At 37.2% G+C, this 21,300-nt stretch overlaps 1 protein-coding gene across 6 annotated transcripts in view; it reads left to right on the forward strand.

Moving 5' to 3' along the window:
• ABCB11 (ATP binding cassette subfamily B member 11) overlaps nucleotides 1-21,300 on the forward strand; it is a 108,379-nt gene that overhangs the window by 25,667 nt on the left and 61,412 nt on the right. For 5 of the 6 annotated variants that reach the window (XR_013966602.1, XM_080799657.1, XM_080799660.1 and 2 more), the window contains 3 exons: nucleotides 5,080-5,101; nucleotides 7,499-7,550; nucleotides 8,777-9,015. Coding sequence is in view for 5 of the 6 variants with exons in the window: in XM_080799657.1 (XP_080655783.1) it covers nucleotides 5,080-5,101; nucleotides 7,499-7,550; nucleotides 8,777-9,015 (313 nt within the window). In the remaining variant the exon portion in view is untranslated. Of the gene's footprint in view, nucleotides 1-5,079; nucleotides 5,102-7,498; nucleotides 7,551-8,748; nucleotides 9,016-21,300 lie in introns of those variants that run through there. The other variant, XM_080799659.1, reaches the window with a different exon arrangement.

The following is a 21,300-nucleotide window of genomic DNA, read 5'->3' on the forward strand; positions in this document are numbered from 1 at the left end:
CCGATGCGGGCTTGATCCCAGGACCCTGAGACCATGACCCAAGCTGAAGGCAGAGGCTTTAATCCACTGAGCCACCCAGGTGCCCCCTCAATCATTAATTCTTTCAAGGAACAAAGTCCTAGTTTAGTTGATTTGTTCTACTGTTTTTTTGGTTTCTATTTCATTGATTTCTGCTCTGATCTTTATGATTTCTCTTCTCCTGCTGGGTTTAAGCTTTCTTTCTTGTTCTTTCTACAACTCCTTTAGGTGTAGGGTTAGGTTGTGTATTTGAGACCTTTCTTCTTTCTTGAGAAAATCTTGTATTGCTGTATATTTTTCTCTCACGTCTGCTTTTGCTGTGTCCCACAGATTTTGGACAGTTGTGTTTTCATTATCATCTGTTTCCATGAATTTTTTCAATTCTTCTTTAATTTCTTGGTTGACCCATTCATTCTTTAGAAGGATGCTCTTTAGTCTATGTATTTGGGTTTTTTCCAAATTTCCTCTTGTGATTGAGTTCTAGCTTCAGAGCATTGTGGTCTGAAAATATGCAGGGAATGATTACAATCTTTTGGTACTAGTTGAGACCTGATTTGTGACCTAGGATGTGATCTATTCTGGAGAATGTTCCATGTGCACTAGAGGAGAATATGTGTTCTTTTGCTTTGGGGTGGAATATTCTGAATATATCTGTGATGTCCATCTGGTCCAGTGTGTCATGTAAGACCTTTATTTCCTTGTTGACCTTTTGCTTGGATGATCTGTCCATTTCAGTGAGGGGAGTGTTAAAGTCCCCTGCTATTATTGTATTACTGTCGATGTATTTCTTTGATTTTGTTATTAATTGGTTTATATAGTTGGCTGCTGCCATGTTAGGGGCATAGATATTTAAGATTGTTAGGTCTTCTTGTTAGACAGACCCTTTGAGTTGATATAGTGTCCTTCCTCATCTCTTATTATAGTCTTTGGCTTAAAATCTAATTGATCTGATATAAGGATTGCCACCCCAGCTTTTTTTTTTTTTTTTTTTTGATGTCCATTAGCATGGTATATTGTTTTCCACCCCTTCACTTTAAATCTGGAGGTGTCTTTGGGTCTAAAATGAGTTCCTTATAGACAGCATATTGACTGGTTTTGTTTTTTTATCCATTTATCCATTTTTTATCCATCTGGTACCGTATGTCTTTTAATTGGGGCATTTAGCCCATTTACATTCAGGGTAACTATTGAGAGATATGAATTTAGTGCCATTGTATTGCCTGTAAGGTGACTGTTACTGTATATTGTCTTTGTTCTTTTCTGGTCTACTATTTTTAGGCTCTCTCTTTGCTTAGAGGACCCCTTTCAATATTTCCTGTAGAGCTGATTTGGTGTTTACAAATTCTTTTAGTTTTTGTTTGTCCAGGAAGCTTGTTATCTCTTCTTCTATTTTCAATGATAGCTTAGCTAGATGTAGTATTCATGACTGCATGTTTTTCTCGTTTAGTGCTCTGAATATTTCATGCCAGTTCTTTCTGGCCTGCCAGGTCTCTGTGGATAAGTCTGCTGCCAATCTAATATTTTTACCACTGTATGTTACCACTGAAAGCAGCAACCGGGCTGCTTTCAAGATTTTCTCTTTGTCACTAAGACTTGTAAGTTTTACTATTAGATTATGGGGTATGGGCCTATTTTTATTGATTTTGAGGAGGGTTCTCTGTGCCTCCTGGATTTTGATGTTTATTCCTTTTGCCACATTAAGGAAATTCTCTACAATAATTCACTCCAATATACCTTCTGCTTCCCTCTCTTTCTTCCTCTTCCAGAATCCCAATTATTCTAATATTGTTTCATTTTATGGTATCACTTATCTCTTGAATTCTCCCCTCATGGTCCAGTAGTTTTTTGTCTCTCTTTTGTTCAGCTCATTATTCTCTGTCCTTTGGGGTTCTATCTCACTAATTCTCTCTTCTACCTCATTTACCCTAGCAGTAAGAGCCTCTATTTTTTATTGCACCCCATTAATAGATTTTTTTAAATTTCAGCTTGGTTAGATTTTAGTTCTTTTATTTCTCCAGAAAGGGCTTTTATTTCTCCAGACAGCATTTCTCTAATATCTTCTATGCCTTTTTCAAGCCCAGCTAGCACCTTGAGAATCATCAGACTGAACTCTAGATCTGACATATTACCCATGTCTGTATTGATTAGGTCCCTAGCCTTTCGTACTGCCTCTTGTTCTATTTTTTTTTTTTTTGGTGAGTTTTTCTGCCTTGTCATTTTATCCAGATAAGAATATATGAATGAGAGAATAAAATACTAAATGGGTGGCAAAGACCCCAGAAAAATGTGCATTAACCAAATCAGAAGAGACCCCAAATCATGGGGAGAAGAAAGGCAGTTAAAAGAAGTTAAGAAGTTAAGTAAAAAGAAGGTTTTTTTTGGAAAAAAAATATATATATTTATATATGTATATGTATGTGTGTGTGTGTGTGTGTATATATATGTGTGTGTATATATATATATATATATATTAGACCAGTGAATAGAACAGAGCCACCCACTTGATTTTGGGTATATTTTGGTCTCTTAGAAGAAACTACCTCCCAAAATTTTAAAGAAAGAAATATATATGTATATATATATATATATATATATATATACACACACACACATACACACACACACACATATATATATATACACACACATATATACACACACACAAAAATAAGGGTAATAAGGGTAAATATGTTGAAAGGATGGAATGTGACTGTAAAGATGAAAATTTTAAAAAATTCTTAAAAAGGGGTTGATAAGATAAGTTGGTTTGGAAAAGAAAGAAAAAGAAAGTGGAGAGAATTTGCTTAGACTGGAGACTAGAACAAAGCCTTGTGCTACATTTAGGGTATATTTTGATCTATTAGAATAAGTTATATCCAAATTTTTTTAGAAGAAAAAACCCTATATGTATACAAAAAATAAAGTTAGTTACAATGAAGGATAAAATATGACTATAATAATGAAGGTTCAAAAAGATTTTTTTTTAAAGAAAGGTATTGTTAAGATAAACTAGTTAAAAAACGTTAAAAGAGGAAAGAGTAAAAGTTAAAAAAAATTAGAATAAGAAAAAAATAAAATTAAAAACGTTTATTTAACTTTGCAAGACTAAAGAATCATAGTGTGAAAGCCATGAATTCCATGCTTTGCTTTCCCCTCCTCTGGTATTCTGCTATTCTCCTTTATCAGTGAGCTTGGTCTTGGCTGATGTTCTTGTTGATCTTCTGGAGGAGGGGCCTGTTGTAGTGATTCTCAAGTGTCTTTGCCCGAGGCGGAATTGCACTGCCCTTGCCAGGGGCTGGGCTAAGTAATCTGCTCGGTTCACTCTGGGGAGCTTTTGTTCCCTGAACATTTTCTTTTCCGTAGAGCTCTGGAAGATGCGAATGAAAATGGAGGCCTCCCAATCTCCTGCCAGGGTGAGGGGGCGAGAGCTCAGGGCCACACTCCTCAGTGCATCCTGGGAGAAAAGCACCAATCATTCCCATCTTCCTGGTCTCTGGCCCTGCTCCAAGCTCACCTGGAATGTGACCGAGCATTCCTCTCTCTAGCACACAGCCCCATCTTGAATCTCCAGACCCAGCAGATTCCTGCCATTCTGCTCTTCCGGGGGGAGTCTCCCTGGATCTGCCACTTGTGGGGTCCCTGCTTAAAGAGCAGTGGCTTGACTGTGTCATGGATCACAGTTTAAGGTAACCCCAAGCTGAGAGCTCCCTCCTCAGCTCCATCTCTGTAGCTAGCTTCCCCATGAGCTCTGCTACACTCAGACACCCCGATCCTTCTGTGACCCCACAGGACCTGAGACCACGCTGTTCCCATGAGGACTCCACCCCCACTTAGCTTCTGGAGGGATGTCCCTCAGTGAAGCAGACTTTTAAAAGTTCTGATTTTGTGCTCCGCCGCTTGCCGGGAGCCAGCCCCTGCCTCCATGGTCTATCTTTCCTTCCCTTCAGATTCACTTCTCCACAGGTCCTACCTTTTAGAAAGTGGTTGATTTTCTGTTTCTAGAATTGCTGCTCTTCTTCTCTTCGATCTCCTTTTGGATTTGTAGGTGTTTGGAATGGTTTGATAACTATCTAATTGAACTCCTGTGACCTGATGTCATCTCAGCCTGCTCCAGTTCTGATTTCTTTTTTTTTTTTTTAAAGATTTTATTTATTTATTTGACAGACAGAGACCACAAGTAGGCAGAGAGGCAGGCAGAGAGAGAGGAGGAAGCAGGCTCCCCGCCCAGCAGAGAGCCCGATGCGGGGCTCGATCCCAGGATGCCAGGATCATGACCTGAGCTGAAGGCAGCGGCTTTAACCCACTGAGCCACCCAGGCGCCCCTCCAGTTCTGATTTCTAAAGCCCAGATGTTTAATCTCTATCTATACTACAATGCCTCTTTACTCTTACTTAAATTAAATTAATTAAAATGCCAGGGATTCAGGATGTGCTGTCTCATGGCAGTGGTTGACATTAGCACCCTGAAATTCCTTTCCCTGTTGCTTCCCTGTACCCATGTCCCAGCCCCCCCCACCACCACTTTCACTTCCTATCTCCATTTGCTCTCACCTAGGCTGGGGAAAATAATATCCAGCTTAATCCAGTGGTTTCTCCTGGCATGTGAAAGTCAACATTACCTTAATTAATTTGTCATCTCAATTTTAAATAGATAAATTCTGATGTTTCCAAGGAACAAAACAATAAATATTCATTTTACTTGGTAGTTAAAAGAACTAAATTTTCTTATGCTAATTTAAAAATGTTTGTCTCCAGTTGATGTTCAGGAAATACAAATACTTCATATCCTGTAGAAGTAACAAAAATATGTAGTCAATCCAGCAGTCCTGAACCTGACAGGGTGTCTTCTTGTGTAATAGGAGAGTCAGAGAGAGGGAAGGAGAGAGAGAGAGAGAGAATGAAAAAAAAAAAAAAAAGAGAGAGAAAGAGGCAAATAGTCATTTTGCTGTGTTCCATGAATAAAGCTAACTTATGGGAATGTTTTCCCAGAGCAAAATTTTTAATGACTGTGTTATTGTGTCATTATTATTAACTGCTTTGTGCATTGTTTTTATCCTGACAGATAACAATGATAAGAATTCAAGGTAAGTGACTATTTCAACAATACATCATCTTTTCTAGAATAACTCCCTAATATTCCTTTTAAAGGCACAAAGCAGAGATAATATTTTCATGCATCTTGTATTTCCCATAAAATGACATAGGTATTCCTTTTCTCTTTAAAACATTGCTGTAATTTGATTTCAAAAATCGTTTGACATTTCCTTTCTGGATTGGGTATATTCAGCAACACCACAGAATTTCTAACCTAAATGGGCAGAGGAAAAGGTGAACAAGTATGATTTCATGAGCATAGGGGAGACCCCTCAAATTCTTCCCACAGGCAAATAGTAGAACCCTAAAATTTAATTATTAGGTATTTCTCTTTAGCTTGAGAATTTAAATACTCATATAAAAATGTCAGTTACTCATACATTAGTAAAAAGGTAGGACTAGACAGAGTCTAATCTGAGAAGACAGAAGGTAGGCATCAGGCAATTTCCTAGAGAGAGGTGGTGGAAAGGCCAAGATTCAAGTTGTATAGGAAATTCTAAGTAAGTCACAGTAGAGAGGGGTGTTGGATGTGGTAATATAAGTTTTAGACTGGGAGTGCTAGTGTCAGCCTGGACCTAGAAGAACCACGCTTTTCTCACTGGGTAGAAAAAAGATGAAAATGGGTATGGATGTAGATGAATGACAATGAGAGAATGAATAGGAGGGTTAACTGTATTCAGTTATTAGAGGAGATGAATCTGTCTTTTGATACATGAGGTAATGTAGAATGAGAAGATCATGGTGAAAGTTTGAGAAAGCTGTGGAGGAAAATGGGACAATCTGTAGACAGATGAAGTACAGTGCTGTAGATTGAGCGATGACTAGAGACCCTAATCATTCATTCATTCATGCATTCATTCATCCAATCATTTCACAAATATTAATTAAGTGCCTACCAGGTATCAGGCACTATTATAAATGCTTAGGATAAAGAAAAGAACAAAATGGGTCAAAATATCTGTCCTTGAAGAGTATATATAGCATGGTAGCTAGTAATATCTATCACTTCTTTTTCTAAGAAAAAAAAAAAAAAGCAAACATGGACTGGAGGTATGGAATGATATGGGGAGAAAGTTGAAATTTCTAAAGGTTTTAGCCAGGGAAGATCTCATTGAGAAGGTGACTTATGAAGGAAAATCTGAAGGAGATGAGGGGGTTGACCATGCTGGTATCTGAAGAAAGAACATTCTGATGAGAGGAAATAACAAGTGCAAATGGTCAAAAGTGAGAACAAATTTGACATGAACGAAGTCAGCAAAGAGGGCCAAGTGGCTTGGGTGCTGAGAACTGGAGTGCAGTAGGAGGAGACAAGGTCAGAGAGCCAATTGGCCAGACCGTGGAGGGACTTGGGCATCTCAGCAAGGACTTGGGCTTCTACTCTGAGCTGGAGGGGAAGTTTAGGGCAGTTGACTGCCAGGAGTGGCATGTGTTGGCATCAGTTCACATGTGTCTCCAGCAGGCCCCACACCCTGGCTTCGGGAGAAGGGGGGCAAACAGATGCATGGATGTGGGGACGGAGTTTCCAAAGATGGAGGTGGGGAAAAGGATTAAGGTTGATGGTAAGAATGTAGTTCAAACGGCTGGTGTGGGATCTGGGACACATGTGGAAGGAAGCACAATCTTGATGGGGTTTTAAGAATTATAAATTAAGGAGGGTTTAAGGGACTGCAGGTCTCAACTGAGATGACAAATACGTGGAGAAGGAAGAAGGAAGTGACAAAACAGGATGCATAGTCAGTCTCAGAATGCCATTGGAGTAGAGTAGTTTCTGGTGAAAGAAAGGTCCAGGGTGTATCCATGAATGGATGACTCAGGTGAAGTAGAGATCCCTGGAGTTGAGAAGGTCAAAGATGGGTTACATGGTTACATACAACTTTATGGGAAATGAAATGAGTAAGAAATAGTGAGGAAATACAATATTATGGGGAGTATGAGAGTTTTTAAAAACTTTTCCATCATATCAATACTGTTAAATGTAGTTGTTAAATTTTTAAGTGCTGGAAGGAAGCTTTAAATCAGCTAATCCAACCACCTGAACTTACATTACAAGTATAAATAGAAACAGGTTGAGGGTCAAGGTTGAGGCCCAATAGTTTTATGTTAGTATAACTGGGAATACAGAGCACCTTTTATTTCCTTTCAATACCTCTCAGAAAAACTGCACTGAATCTCTGCTAAACATGAGATATAGCTATACTGAAATCTCTGAAAGAGGTAAATCTGAAAAATAAGAGCTTGTTTTCAAGATGCCAGATTTGGCAAGAATTTCTCAGTCAATGGGGACTTTATTTCTTACTAAAGGATGACTCATAAAATCATTATCTAGGGAGAATTTCTCTTTGTTTTGGAAAGGATGGTCTATAAATCCATTATGTTTTTTTCCTCAGGTTACAAGATGAGAGGAAAGGTGACAGCAGTCAAGTTGGCTTCTTTCAATTGGTAATAAAACTGTGCTGATTTTTGACATAGATTTTGCAACTGCAAATTGTTCAGATCATGGAGGGAGTGTTAAATCTTAAGTCACTGGCAGGTTTTTAAGAACAATGTTCACTTTTTCAGTCGCAAACTTTGTCTATGTAATAACATGCTAAATGGCAGTTAGAAATATATTGGTAATTAAACTTAAATCCTGGGTGCCTGGGTGTCTCAGTCAGTTAAGCATTCAGCTCTTGATTTCAGCTCAGGTTGTGATCTCAGGGCTGTGAGATCAAGCCCTGTGATAGACTCCACGCCGGGTGTGGAGTCTGCTTAAGATTCTCTCTCTCCCTCTGTTCCACCTCACACTCTCTCTCTCTCCCCTCCCCCATTATAAATAAATAAATTAATAAATAAATAAATAAATCCTATCTGGTAATATTAAACACATAATCCTATCTGGTAGATCAGAAAAGTGTCCTGGAAAATAATCAGTAAGTCCATAATTATTTTGGTAAAGAAAATCATCACAGTAATCATATGACATATATTTATCCTTATGGATAATTTGGAATTTGGAAATTCCATAGTGTGGTATTTTCCCCTAATTTTCACAAGGCTGAGGCATTTCTAGACACTAATAGGCACTCTTGTTTGTCAATATCAGTTCTGGGATACAATTTATGCTATTGCTGAATTCTTCACACAGTATTTCTACATGGCAATGGCATCAATGCCGTGACCACTTCCCACTGAAGTTGTGAATCAATGGCTAAGAAACGAAGTCAGTTCTTGAGGTAAAGAGAATGAATTCAGACTAGGAAAGAAATAATTTAAACTAACAATGTAAGAGTCCAGTGTTTTAGATAATTAATATACCACTTATATTTTCTTAAGATTTTATTTATTTATTTGAGAGAGAGTAAAAGCAAGAGAAATCACAGAGGGATAGGCAGAGGGAGAAACAGATTCCCCACTGAGCAGGGAGACTGATGCGGGGTTTGACCCCAGGACTCTGGGAACATGACCTGAGCTGAAGGCAGATGCTTAACCAACTGGGCCACCCAGGTGCCCCAATATACCACTTATTTTGATATAATTAGTGAGAACTCTACTGTTCAATTAAGACGATTCCCATAAAATTTGGTGCTAAATGATATTTATCAGAATCTAGTAACTAAAATTAAATAGTCCTCCTACTTCTCCTGCTTTTCACCCATAGATGATCTCTGAATCCTTTGTTTTTCAAGTTTCGATTTTCTTCAACGACTGACATTTGGCTGATGTTTGTGGGAAGTTTATGTGCATTTCTCCATGGACTATCCCATCCAGGCGTGCTGCTCATTTTTGGCACAATGACAGATGTTTTTATTGACTACGAGACTGAATTACAAGAACTCAAGATCCCTGGAAGAGCATGTGTAAACAACACTATAGTATGGATCAACAGCTCCCTTAACCAGAATGTGACCAATGGAACGCGGTGTGGGTAGGCTGCTATTTTTTTCCCCCTTTTTTTGCTCATATATTAAATTGTAATTCAAAATGTGTAAATGGGATTTTATTAGCTGAACTGGAGTGATATCCAACAGAGAGCTAACAGAAACATAAATTTAACCCATATTTCTGAAAATTACTCTGCCCTGATGTTCTTCCTATTTTACCAGGTTTTTATTTTTTTATTTTTGTTTATTTTTTTATTTTTAAAAAGATTTTATCTATTTATTTGACAGAGAGAGAGAGAGAGATCACAAGTAGGCAGAGAGGCAGGCAGAGAGAGGGGATGGGGGGGGAAGCAGTCTCCCTACTGAGCAGAGAGCCCAATGCGGGGCTCGATCCCAGGACCCTGGGATCATGACCCGAGCAGAAGGCAGAGGCTCAACCTACTGAGCCACCCAGGCACCCCAAGGTTTTTAAATCCTAACAAAAAAACAGAATTAGAAATTGCCCTTTAAATGGGTCACCCAAATTTAAGCACTTTGTAGAATATAGGCTTGAGGATGAACACTACCAGTACAGTAGGAGGGTAAGCCATGAATTTTACTTGAGTCTTTGTCATGTCTTATGTCTTATATGCAAGACTTCTTTTAGTTCCTTAACTGCTGTCTGTTTCTTAGCTTCTGTGGCTCTGGCAAATGGCCCACATGATCTTCAGTCTGCTTTCTGTAATGGGAAACTCATTAGTGTGCTACAACACTTGGAGTAGGAGCTGCTTGGTCTCAGTAGTTGAGTCTCTATGGAAGAGTGGTATGGCGCTATAAACAGAAAAGGGCCATGCAGTATTAGCCAGAACCCACTGTGCTACTATTCATTTTGTGATAAGCCCAACAGTGAGTCTATAGTGTTTCATGGTGTTGACTCATTGTCACAGAATGAAGTTTGCAGCCTGCCTCACATTGCCTCAGGGCCAGAACAAGCTCATTGGCATGTATGAACCCACACGCTCAGGTTTAAGAGCCAAGGGCCCGGCACATCCTGACTAGAAAGACACTTGGAATAGCTCCCCTAGGCAAATTTATATTTTTCACCTTCATTTAAAAAATATTTCCACATATTTCATTTAGATTATGAGCAAATCCTGTTAAACCACTGATACTGTTCCATAATATTATCTACTGTTAGGGTCTTTCATTCATTTACTCATTCAACCAAAACTTTTGAACACCAACTTCATACCAGGAAATTGTGTAAGCCTCAAGGATATAGTGGTTATTTTGAGTCATGGTCCTTATCTTCATGGTGTTTAGATCTAATCAGTAAAATCATCATTAAATCAGAGACCATTCAAATAAATACGTAGTTACACCTGGTTAGTACTTGACAGAAAAATACAAGAAAATATACAATGTGCAGAATTATCTTTTAAAAAATAATAAGCTTACTCATTAGAAATAAATTTCCTAATGTGTAAATATATATGTTTCTTTTCTAAATTTGGAAGTAAGATTCAGAACAGTTTGTATAAAAGAGTTACTGTTGTCAATGACAGTCTTTTAATTTTAAGTCTTTCATGTTGGGAGACAAAAGTGAATTGTTTTTTACAGAGTAGTTCGACTATAAAAACGTGAGGTTAATTACTTCCCCCTTTGAAAAAAGTGCATTCAGACTTACGTATGATGTAAATTGACCCAAATCATTTATAACATTTATGGAGGTAAAATTTTCTAGGGAAAATTCCTGAAAGTATAGCCTGTTATGCCTTAAAATTTGGTTATAAATGTTAGGCTAAAATTTGAGACATGTCTGTGATAACAAGTGTTCATAAATATTTATTAGATAATTTAAAGTGTGAATCTACCATTAACATCTATATCACTAACATCCAGTAGAAAGGAATTTTCTATGGCTACCCATCACTCACACTTTAGTTATTCTTACTAGGTGATATACTTGAAGGTGAGCAAATAGTGCAAAGCAAATGGGGGCTTTCAGAAGCTCATTGGCTTTTGCTGAATTTATAGGATACAGAACATGTAAATGGATATTTGTCCTTTTTTAAAAATTTTGTATGAGTTTCTGGAATTGTGTAGACCTTGTCTTTCTCGGGCTTTTTCTTTATGAAGATCTCCTTTGATGAGTTAAATACTTTAATTGTGAATTATTATGGTCCCCGACATGACTCCTGCTTTACTTTTGGGTAAATATTTATTTAGCTTTTATGTAGTTAAGATCACTGTGAAAATGGACTTGGGTGGAACAGAAGAGAAGGGAGTGGACATTTTCCTACCTGTAAGTAGTTAACGTGCCTCCAGAATTACTCAGCTCTTTTGCACCTTTTTCCTTGGAAAAAGTATATCATTAAAAGTGTAATTTCTCCACCTATTATAATAAGTATATTAGTCTTGGACAAAGTTACTCCATGATTTTATCAACATAAGCAGTCATGTGTAATAGTAGGAACTGGTTTTGCTCTTTCATTTCACTGGTTGGTTTCTACATTTCAGTTATAATCCATTGGATGGAATTTTTAGGCAAAGCCTTTCAAATGATTCTCAGTGCATAATGCTGGAAAGTATTATAGAACATCAGGCCTCCTGATTAGTTTATCAGAATTTATTTGCTCAGAATAATCAAATAGTAAGACAAAAGAATGAAAAATGACTGAAAGGGAAGTTCAAAGAGTCCAAATACCACAGTGCAGCTTCTTTCTACTTTCTTTTAACCAACTGAAGTGTAAAAATTCAAATGGAAGCCACAAAGTCTTGTGACTTAATTGTGGAAGTAACATACCATAATTTCTGCCATTCTCTGCAGCCATTGAGAAGTCTGATTCCTCATTCCCCCCACATGTGAATGCATTAAAGTAGAAATAAGCCTGTATTTTCTCTTGGATTTCAGTCTGCTTTCTTAGCAATGTACAGTTAGTGTATGCATTCAAGCACTATACTGAAGTTAGACACTATAAAACCATATACTTTAAAAAATCGTTTTATTGAGACACAATTTACATACCATGAAATTTACCAACTTAAGGTGTACAACTCAATGGTTTTTAGTCTTTTGCAGAGTTGTGCCTCCACCACTATAATCAATTTTAGAACATTTTTTTAAATTTATTTATTGGACAGACAGAGATCACAAGTAGGCAGAGAGGCAGGCAGAGAGAGAGGAAGGGAAGCAGGCTCCCTGCTGAGCAGAGAGCCCGATGTGGGGCTCGATCCCAGGACCCTGGGACCATGACCTGAGCCGAAGGCAGAGGCTTTAACCCACTGAGCCACCCAGGTGTCCCAACATTTTTATTACTACAGAAAGACCCCATACCCCTTAGCTATCATTCTCCGATTCCCTCATTCCCCCCACCCCCGCCTCAGTCCTAGACAACCACTAATCTACCTTCTGGCTCTGTAGATTTACCTATTCTGGACATTTCATACAAATGGAATCCCATAATATGGGGTCCTTTGCGATTGGTTTCTTCAACTGAACATAATGTTTTCAAGGTTCATCATATCATAGCATGAATTAGCACAGCCTAGCATGTGCCTATCCTGGAGAGTGCTCCATGTGTACTTGTGGGGAATATGTATTTTGCCATTATTGAATGGAATGTTCAAAAGATGTCTGTCAGGACTAATTGGTTTATGGTGTTACTCAAGTCTTTTATTTCTAGTTGTTCTATCCAATACTGAAAATACGGAGTTCTAATCTCTGACTATTATCAATGAGCTATTTCTACCCTTGAATCTGTCACCCTTTGCTTCATGTATTTGGGGGCTCCATTTTTAGATGCATATATATTTAAAATTTATGTAATCTTTCTATAGATTGACCCTTTATAATTACAAAATGGTTTTTATTTCTAGTAATAATTTTTAAAAATTTGTCTTATATTAGTATAGCCACTCTTGGTTTGTTATGGTTGCTTTTTACCATGACACATCTTTTTTCCATACTACTTTCAACTTGCTCATATCTTTGAATTTAAATATGTCTCCTTCAGACAGCCTACAGTTGGAGCTTGTATTTTTTTTTTTTATAATTTACCCAGTCTCACAATCTCTGCCTTTTGATTGGATTATTTAATCCACTACATATAAAACCAACCTATCTAAGAGTCTAAAAAAGTGGATAGGAGAAGGTTAGAGATCTCAGGACCCAAATAATGACATGGTTGTGTATTTTATGGATTTTCTTTAGGCTTCGTATGTACTAGATTGGGTGTTGGGAAACTGTAACCTAGAAATACCAGTATGTACAGACCACAAAGGACTCAATAAAATTCTGCTCTCTCTAGATAATACACCACAAAGAGGCAGCCTGACTGAAGAATTTCAGGCAGTTAACTATTCTACTCAAGCCAACACCACAGAACAAAACAAAACACATATAACTCACTCTTACCCATGGCAGCAAGGTTGAGCCTGGGACCTAGACTTCCATCTTTGCCAGGTATCAATGAGCCACTGCCCTGTCTCTCCCCTACCCAACTCCTGTGGTGTCAGTGAAGAATTTGTGGAGGCCTGAACCATCCCCATGGTAATGAGAAACCTCTCCCCTACCTGCTCGGGTAGGATCAGAGAGTCAGGACATTCATCACCACCCCCATGGAAGAGAAAATCAAGACATTTTCAGATGAGGGAAATGAAGAGAATTTATTGTCAGCTGACTTACTTAAAAGAATGGCTAAAGGAAGTTCTTTGAACAGAAAGAAAACAATAAAAGAAACCTTGGATATTAAGTAGGAAGAACATGGTAAGCAAAACTTCCCTCCTTTTCCTGAGTTTTCTAAATTATGTTTGAGGGTGGAAGCAAAAATACTAACACTGTCTGATATGGTTCTATTGTAATACTGTCTGAGGTGAGTGTGATTTGGAAATATTAAAGGCAATTAAATCATTAACAGGGGAGAATAAATGTATATAAAGGGAGGCAGTGTTTTTATACCCTGCACAAACTGGTAAATTGACAATAGTAAGTGATATATCTATAATGGAATTCCTAGAGCAACCACTAAAAAAGCTACTCAGAGAGATACAGTCAAAATCACTAAAGATAAATTAAAATTGAATTCTAAAAAATGTTTGAGGGGCACTTGGCTGCAGGAGTCTGTTAAGCATTTGACTCTTGATCTCAGCTCATGTCTTGATCTCAGGGTTGTGAGTTCAAGCCCAACATTGGGCTCCATGCTAGGTGTGGAGCCTACTTAAAATAAAATAATAAAATTAAATAAAATTAAATTAAAATTTAAAAAAATTTTGAGCAGCCCATAAGAAAGCAGGGGGAAAAAAACAGAAAAATATAAAAAAGAGAGAACAAACAGAAAAGAAAAAAAAATGTTACATTTGAGCCTAGCATATCAATAATTATATTAAATTTAAGTGATTTATTTTATTTTTTTTTAAATTTTATTTATGTATTTGACAGAGAGAGATCACAAGTAGGCAGAAAGGCAGGCAGAGAGAGAGGGGGAAGCAGGCTCCCTGCTGAGCAGAGAGCCGGATGTGGGGCTTGATCTCAGGACCCTGAGATCATGATCTAAGCCGAAGGCAGAGGCTTAACCCTCTGAGCCACCCAGGTACCCCAAATTTAAGTGATTTAAATATACTAAATAAGATAGGGGTTGGCAGAATGGATTTTAAAATAACCCAACTACATGCTATTTATGAGGAAATCACTTTAATTAAAAAATAGAGGCAAGTCAAGGGGTGCCTGGGTGACTCAATTGGTTAAGCATCTGACTCTTGGTTTTGGCTCAGGTCGTGATCCCAGGGTTATGAGATGGAACCCCATGTTGGGCTCTGTGTTCAGCTGAGAGTCTACTTGAGATTTTCTCTTCTCTCTCTCCCTCTGCCCCTCCTCCTGCTCACACACTTTCTCTCTAAAGAATGGAAATAGATTGTCATGCAAACAATCGAAAGAAAAAAGAAATGGCTATACTGATATGAGATAAAATAGACTTTGGAACAAAGAAAACGACAGAGACAAGGAGAGAATTTGTACAATGATAAAAGGGTCAATCTGCCAGGAAGACACAGCAATCTTAAATGTGTATTCGCCAATCAGAATCGCAAAACATGTGAAGCAACAATTGACAGAATGGAAAGGAAAAAGAGACAAATCAAAATTATAGTAGACCCCTTAAATATCCATCTCTCACCAATTTGTAGAACAGGTAGACATTAAATTATCACGGATATAGAAGAACTCAACAGCAGCAACCAACAGGATCTAACTGACATCTATAGGACATTTCACTCAACAACCACATAATACACATTCTTTTCAAGAGCCTACAGGGCATATGCCAAGACAGACCATATCCTGAGCCATGAAACAAACCTCAACAAATGCAAAATACTTGAAATAATAGAGTGCATTCTCTGGCTACAATGGAATCAAAGTAGAAATCAAAACTAAGGATAATGGAAATCCCCCCAGATTCTTGGGAATCAGATAATAGACATCTAAATAATCCATAGATCAAAGATGAAGTCTCAGGGAAAAGTTTTAAAAATTAAATGAGTGAAAGGGAAAATAGAAAATGTGAAAATCTGTAGGACACAGCTCATACAGGGCTGAGAGGAAAATTTATATGACTAAATGCACACCTTACAAAAGAGGAAAATTGCAAATTAAACATCTAAGCTTCCAACTCAAAAACCTAGAAAAACAGCAAAATAAATCTACTGAAAATGTATGAGAAGAAATTATAAAGATAAAACAAAAAAATACAGAAAATCAATGAAATACACCATGACCAAGTAGAGTGTATTCTAGAGAAGCATACTTTGTTCAATATTAGAAAAAGTCAATGTAATCCACCATGTTAACAGGCTAATATAGAAAACCACGCGATGATCTCCATCAACATAGAAAAAGCATTTAAAATTTCAATATTCATCCATAATAAAAACTCTCAGAAAACTAGGAATGGAAAGGAACTTCTTTAACTTAAGAAAGGACATCTAAAAAAAAGTCCTATGGCTAACATTATACTCAAAAGTGGAAGATTGAATATTTTCTCCCTAAGACTGGAAGCAAGGCAAAGATAGAGGCTTTCGCTGCTATTATTCAACACATTACTCAAAGTTCTAGCTTATACAATAAGGAAGGAAAGGAATACTGATTTAATACTGAACACTACTGAACTGTACACTTAAACATGGTTAAGTTGGTAAATTTTATGTTATGTGTTCTTTATTACAATTAAAACATTTGTAATGAAAAAAATACAGATCTAAAAGGAAGAAATATACCTGTTTATTTTGGAGATGATATTGTCAACATAGAAAAGCCAAAAGGATATACAAAAATATCCTAGAACCAATAAATGAGTTTGGCAAAGTCATAAAATACCAAACACCAAATAAATACAAAAAATTTAGTGGTATTTCTACATACTAACAATGAACACGTGGACACCAAAATTCAAAATATAGTGCCAAAAAATAAAATAAGACAAAACAAAACAAAATAAAATAAATATAATGCCATTTACAATTGCTCAAAAAATTTATTTAGGTGCAAATATAAAAAAAATGTATAGGACTTTTATGCTGAAAAATGCAAAATACTGATGAAAGAAATCAAAGACCTAAATAGATGGAGAGACATACTTACTCATGAATTGGAAAATTCAATATAATAAAGATGTAAATTCCCTCAAGCTGACATATAGCTTTAATAAAATTCCTATCAAAATCTCAGCAAGATATTTTTATATAGACAAGAAAACTCTGAAATTTATATTAAAAGGCAAAAGAACTAGAATATCTAAAACAACTTTGAAAAAGAAGAATAAAATGTGAGGAAACAATCTACCTGATTTCAAGACATATTATACAGCTACAACAATCAAGGTTGTGTGGTATCGACAGAAGAGCAGAACAGAGAACTCAAACATAGACCCATGCAAACATGTCCAATTGATTGTTGGCAAAGGTGGAAAATAAATTCAATGGAGAAAATATAAACTTTTTTATCAAATGGTGCATGACTAGTTGGACATCCATAGGCAAAAAATGAACCCATACAAAAAATAGCTCAAAATGGATTTTGGACTTAACTGTAAAAAATAAACTGTAGACTTTTAGAAAAATATGTAGGTGACCATTTTTGTGTCTAAGGCCAGACAAAGAGCTTTTAGACTTGACACTAAAAGAACAATCCATAAAAAGAAAAATTGGTGAATTGGATTTCATCAAAATGGAGAACTTGTGCTCTGGAAGACCCAGGGAAGAGGATGAAAAGAAAAGCTACAGACTGGGAGAGTATATTTGTGAATTACATATCTAAAAAAGGACTAGGATCTAGAAAATTTAAAGAACTCTCCAAATTCAATGGTTCGGAGAACTCCAATTTGAATAAGGGAAAAACACATGATCAAGCATTTCACTAGGGATATAAAGACAGCAAATGAGCACATGAAAGATATTTAGCCACATTAGTGATTAGGGAATGCAAATTAAAATCAAAATGAGGTATCAGCACAAATCTATTAGAATGGGTAAAATAAAAATAATAGTAACACCAGAGCTGGTGGGGTTGTGGAGGAACCAGATCACTTACACCTTGCTGGTGGGAATGTAAAATGGTGCAACCACTCTGGAAAATAGTTTGGCCATTAAAAAAGAGTTAAACATGCAAATGTTATAACCCAGAAATTCTACTGTTGGGGATTTATCCCAGAGAAATGAAAACGTATGTTTACATAAAAACCTATACATAAAGGTTATAGACACTTTATTTGTAACAGACAAAACTGGAAACAGCCCAGATATCCTTCAGTGGGCAAGTGGCTAAGCAAACTGTGATATATCTATACCATGGAAAATGACTTAACAATAAACAGGAACAAATAATTTATGAAACTTTAAAGCATTATGCTGAGTAAAAAAAAAAAAAAAAAAAAAAACAACCAACACCCAAAGGTTACATACTGTGTGATTCCATTTATAAAATATTCTTCAAATGACAGAACCGTGGCAATAGAGAACAGACAAGATTAGGTATTAAGGGGGGAGTGGAGGCTGGATGGAAGCATGTGTAGATGTAAAAGGGCGACATGAAGAACCGCTGGGGTGATGAGAACATTCTGATCTTGATTATATCAATGTCATCATCCTGGTTGGGATATTGTCCTGTCATTTTGCAAGGTATTACCAAAGGGTGTATATGTTTCTGTATTATTTCTCACAATTGCATGAGAATCCACACTTACCTCAAAAAAAAAAAAAGTGGCATGAAAAACAAACCAACAACAACAAAAAAATAGCTTCATGGGTGAGAAAAATTGTCATAGATTCTCTGAAAGGAAATTCCAGCCATTCTGGCAGTAAGCTACCATAGTGTATGCATGTTCTGCAAAACAGCTTCACCCAGTGATCTGCCATTTGTCCATAGGTTGATGTCCTGTGCATTAAGAATACAGAACCTCCAACATTCTGAGAGTAGGACGTGGGCAAGTTTCTGCCAATCCCTGATGCTTGTTTTGGAGTTGACACTGATTTCATTCTGAAATGTTAATGCTACTGGGTCTACAGTGCATGAAAACCATTGAAAGGAAAACTCCGTGTTAAGCAATGCACCTTGTTGTAAAGACCTCCTAGGTATTTAAAATGAAAGCCCTAATGGCTTTAGTAAATCTGAAATCTTGAGGTATAAATTGAGAACTTTGATTTTTATGGTGCATTTATTTTTCATTAAAAGCAAGGTAAGAATCCACATATCTTCATAATTTGTAAAATATATCTTACCTTTCCCCCCTAACTGTCATCTTTCTGTCCTCTTCTCTCTTCAACAAATGAAACTTAATGTAGTCAAATAGATGTATGTCAATTTTGCTGTTAAAAAAGAAAGGCACCCATTTGGTGAGCCAAATTGCTTGCACACTTTAAAAAACTCCTTTCCAGGATTTCATAACCACAAGAAAACTTTCCACCCGATGATTAAAAAAAATCTGATGTGCAGTCAAATGAGTCAAGCCAGCCTGCTCCTTTCCTTCCTATCAGTTTTTCTGATAGGTTTGTCCTGTTGTTCCAGAAATATTCTCAAGTAGTTTCTAAAACCCTAATAACTTCTTATCTCCAAGAATAAAATAAAAATAAGTTAACCATTCATCTCTGGGGTGCCTCAGGAGGAAACAGAATCATAAACTACACATGTTCTTATCCACACCATCCAGCAATGATATAATTCTCCTGAAGTTTGCCCTAATAAATTCTGGAGCTGGGTCAGTGCTCAGTACTTTTAATCTGAGTAGGTCTGTTTATTCCTGGCAGCTGCTTCTTTCATGGCAGCCATTTTATTGCCTCTGTGTGTGTAGGAGGAACGCACCACAGGATATCTAAGTGAAACTTATTGACAAATACTCCTAGTTCTCTGTTTTGGGACACCCAAATTTCATTTCACAATGAAAAATTTCACAGAAAACAAAGAGTATGGCCTCATTTACACATTAGAAGTCTTGTTCTCCATTATGCATCTTATACAGAGATACTTAACTTATGTGAGAACCTCTGATTGTGGATCCTTATATATGTAAGTTTTCTAGGTCTTGTTCATTCTTGGGTTCCCTTAAACCATCATAAAAAGACCAAAAATGTGTTGAACAGACATATTAGCTATTTTGGAAATGATCCCTCCAAAGAGGGGTTGACCAAGGCAATTATTTCCCTTCTTTATAAGTATTTTGAAAGTCAAAGCAAAATCAAGAAACATTTATGGAGGTATTGTGTCTGCTATGTGTAAGGTATTGTACAAGGCTTCAGGCAGTGTGAGCAAGCAGCTAAAACCAAGCCCTTGTCCTCAAGTGGCCTACAATCTGGCAAAACAAGCATAAATCTATTCAGTATAGATATAATCAATGAAGATATCAAATAGTAGTGCAAGATGTCAATAAAATCTGGCATGGAATAACAGTTTGTTCTGAATTAAAGAAATTATACTTAAACACCTGGTCTAGTTCAGTAGAGGAAGAGAACAATTCAAGCTTGAGTCACAGAAGGAAGCCCTGACAGGAAGCAGAAATCACATCAGATGGGAATATCTCCGCCCAAGATGCAGGTTTCCGGTTTTCTAAAGAAATGGACTCACGGGGCGTCTGGGTGGCTCAGTGGGTTAAACCCTCTGCCTTCAGCTCAGGTCATGATCCCAGAGTCCTGGGATCCAGCCTTAGCACGGAGCCTGCTTCCCCGCTCTCTCTGCCTGCCTCTCTGCCTACTTGTGGTCTGTCTCTCTCTGTCAAATAAATAAATAAAATCTTAAAAAAAAAAAAAAGAAATGGACTCGCTATCATTTAGAGCATCCTCAAGGGTTAGAACTGTTAGTAACCAATATGTTAATTTTCTAAGTACACAATTCTTTATTTTCTGAAAACAATTTCAGACTAATTTGTGCCTCCCTTCCCTACCCCTGCCAATCTCCAAACACTATACCAAAGCATGGTAGTTGCACTGAAAAAACACTGTAGAGCTTTCTTGCTGTTCCCCACAAATTTTCACCTTAGAAATTGTCCCAGAGGGGCTGCAGTCGACAGAAGGATTAGGCTGATAAAGTATTTTCTCCTTCTCCTTCTCTGGGATGATGACACACACATTTTTCAGTGTTACTTTGAGATGAAAGAGTTGAAAAGCTGGTTTGGACTCCTGGAAGAGGTAGAAGTAAAGCTCCTGACTTACAGCTCACACCTCTCTACCGGTGTCTTTGCAGACACCAGTCTAGCTTTTTAAACCTTTCCCTAGCAACCCTCAGTTTGTTTCCTGAGATTAAGAGTATCTTATGGTTTGTCTCCCTCTCTAGTTTCATATTGTTTCATTTTTCCCTTTCTTCCCCTATGATCTTCTGTCTTGTTTCTCTAATTCCTCATATCAGGGAGATCATATGATAATTGTCTTTCTCTGATGGACTTACTTCACTTAGCATGATACCCTCTAGTTCCATCCACGTCATTGCAAATGTCAAGGCTTCAGTTTTTGATAGCTGCATAGTATTCCATTGTATATATATACAACATCTTCTTTATCCATTCATCTTTCAATGGACATCTAGGCTCCTTCCATAGTTTGGCTATTGTGGACATTGCTGCTATAAACATTGGGGTGTACGTGCCCCTTTGGATCACTACATTTGTATCTTTGGGATAAATACCCAGTAGAGCAATTGCTGGGTCATAGGGTAGCTCTATTTTCAACTTTTTGAAGAATCTCCATATTATTTTCCAGAGTGGCTGCACCAGCTTGCATTCCCACCAACAGTGTAGGAGGGTTCCCCTTTCTCCGAATCCTTGCCAACATCTGTCATTTCCTGACTTGTTAATTTTAGCCATTCTGACTGG

The sequence above is a fragment of the Martes martes genome (assembly GCF_963455335.1).
Source record: "Martes martes genome assembly, chromosome: 3".
NCBI lineage: Eukaryota > Metazoa > Chordata > Mammalia > Carnivora > Mustelidae > Martes > Martes martes.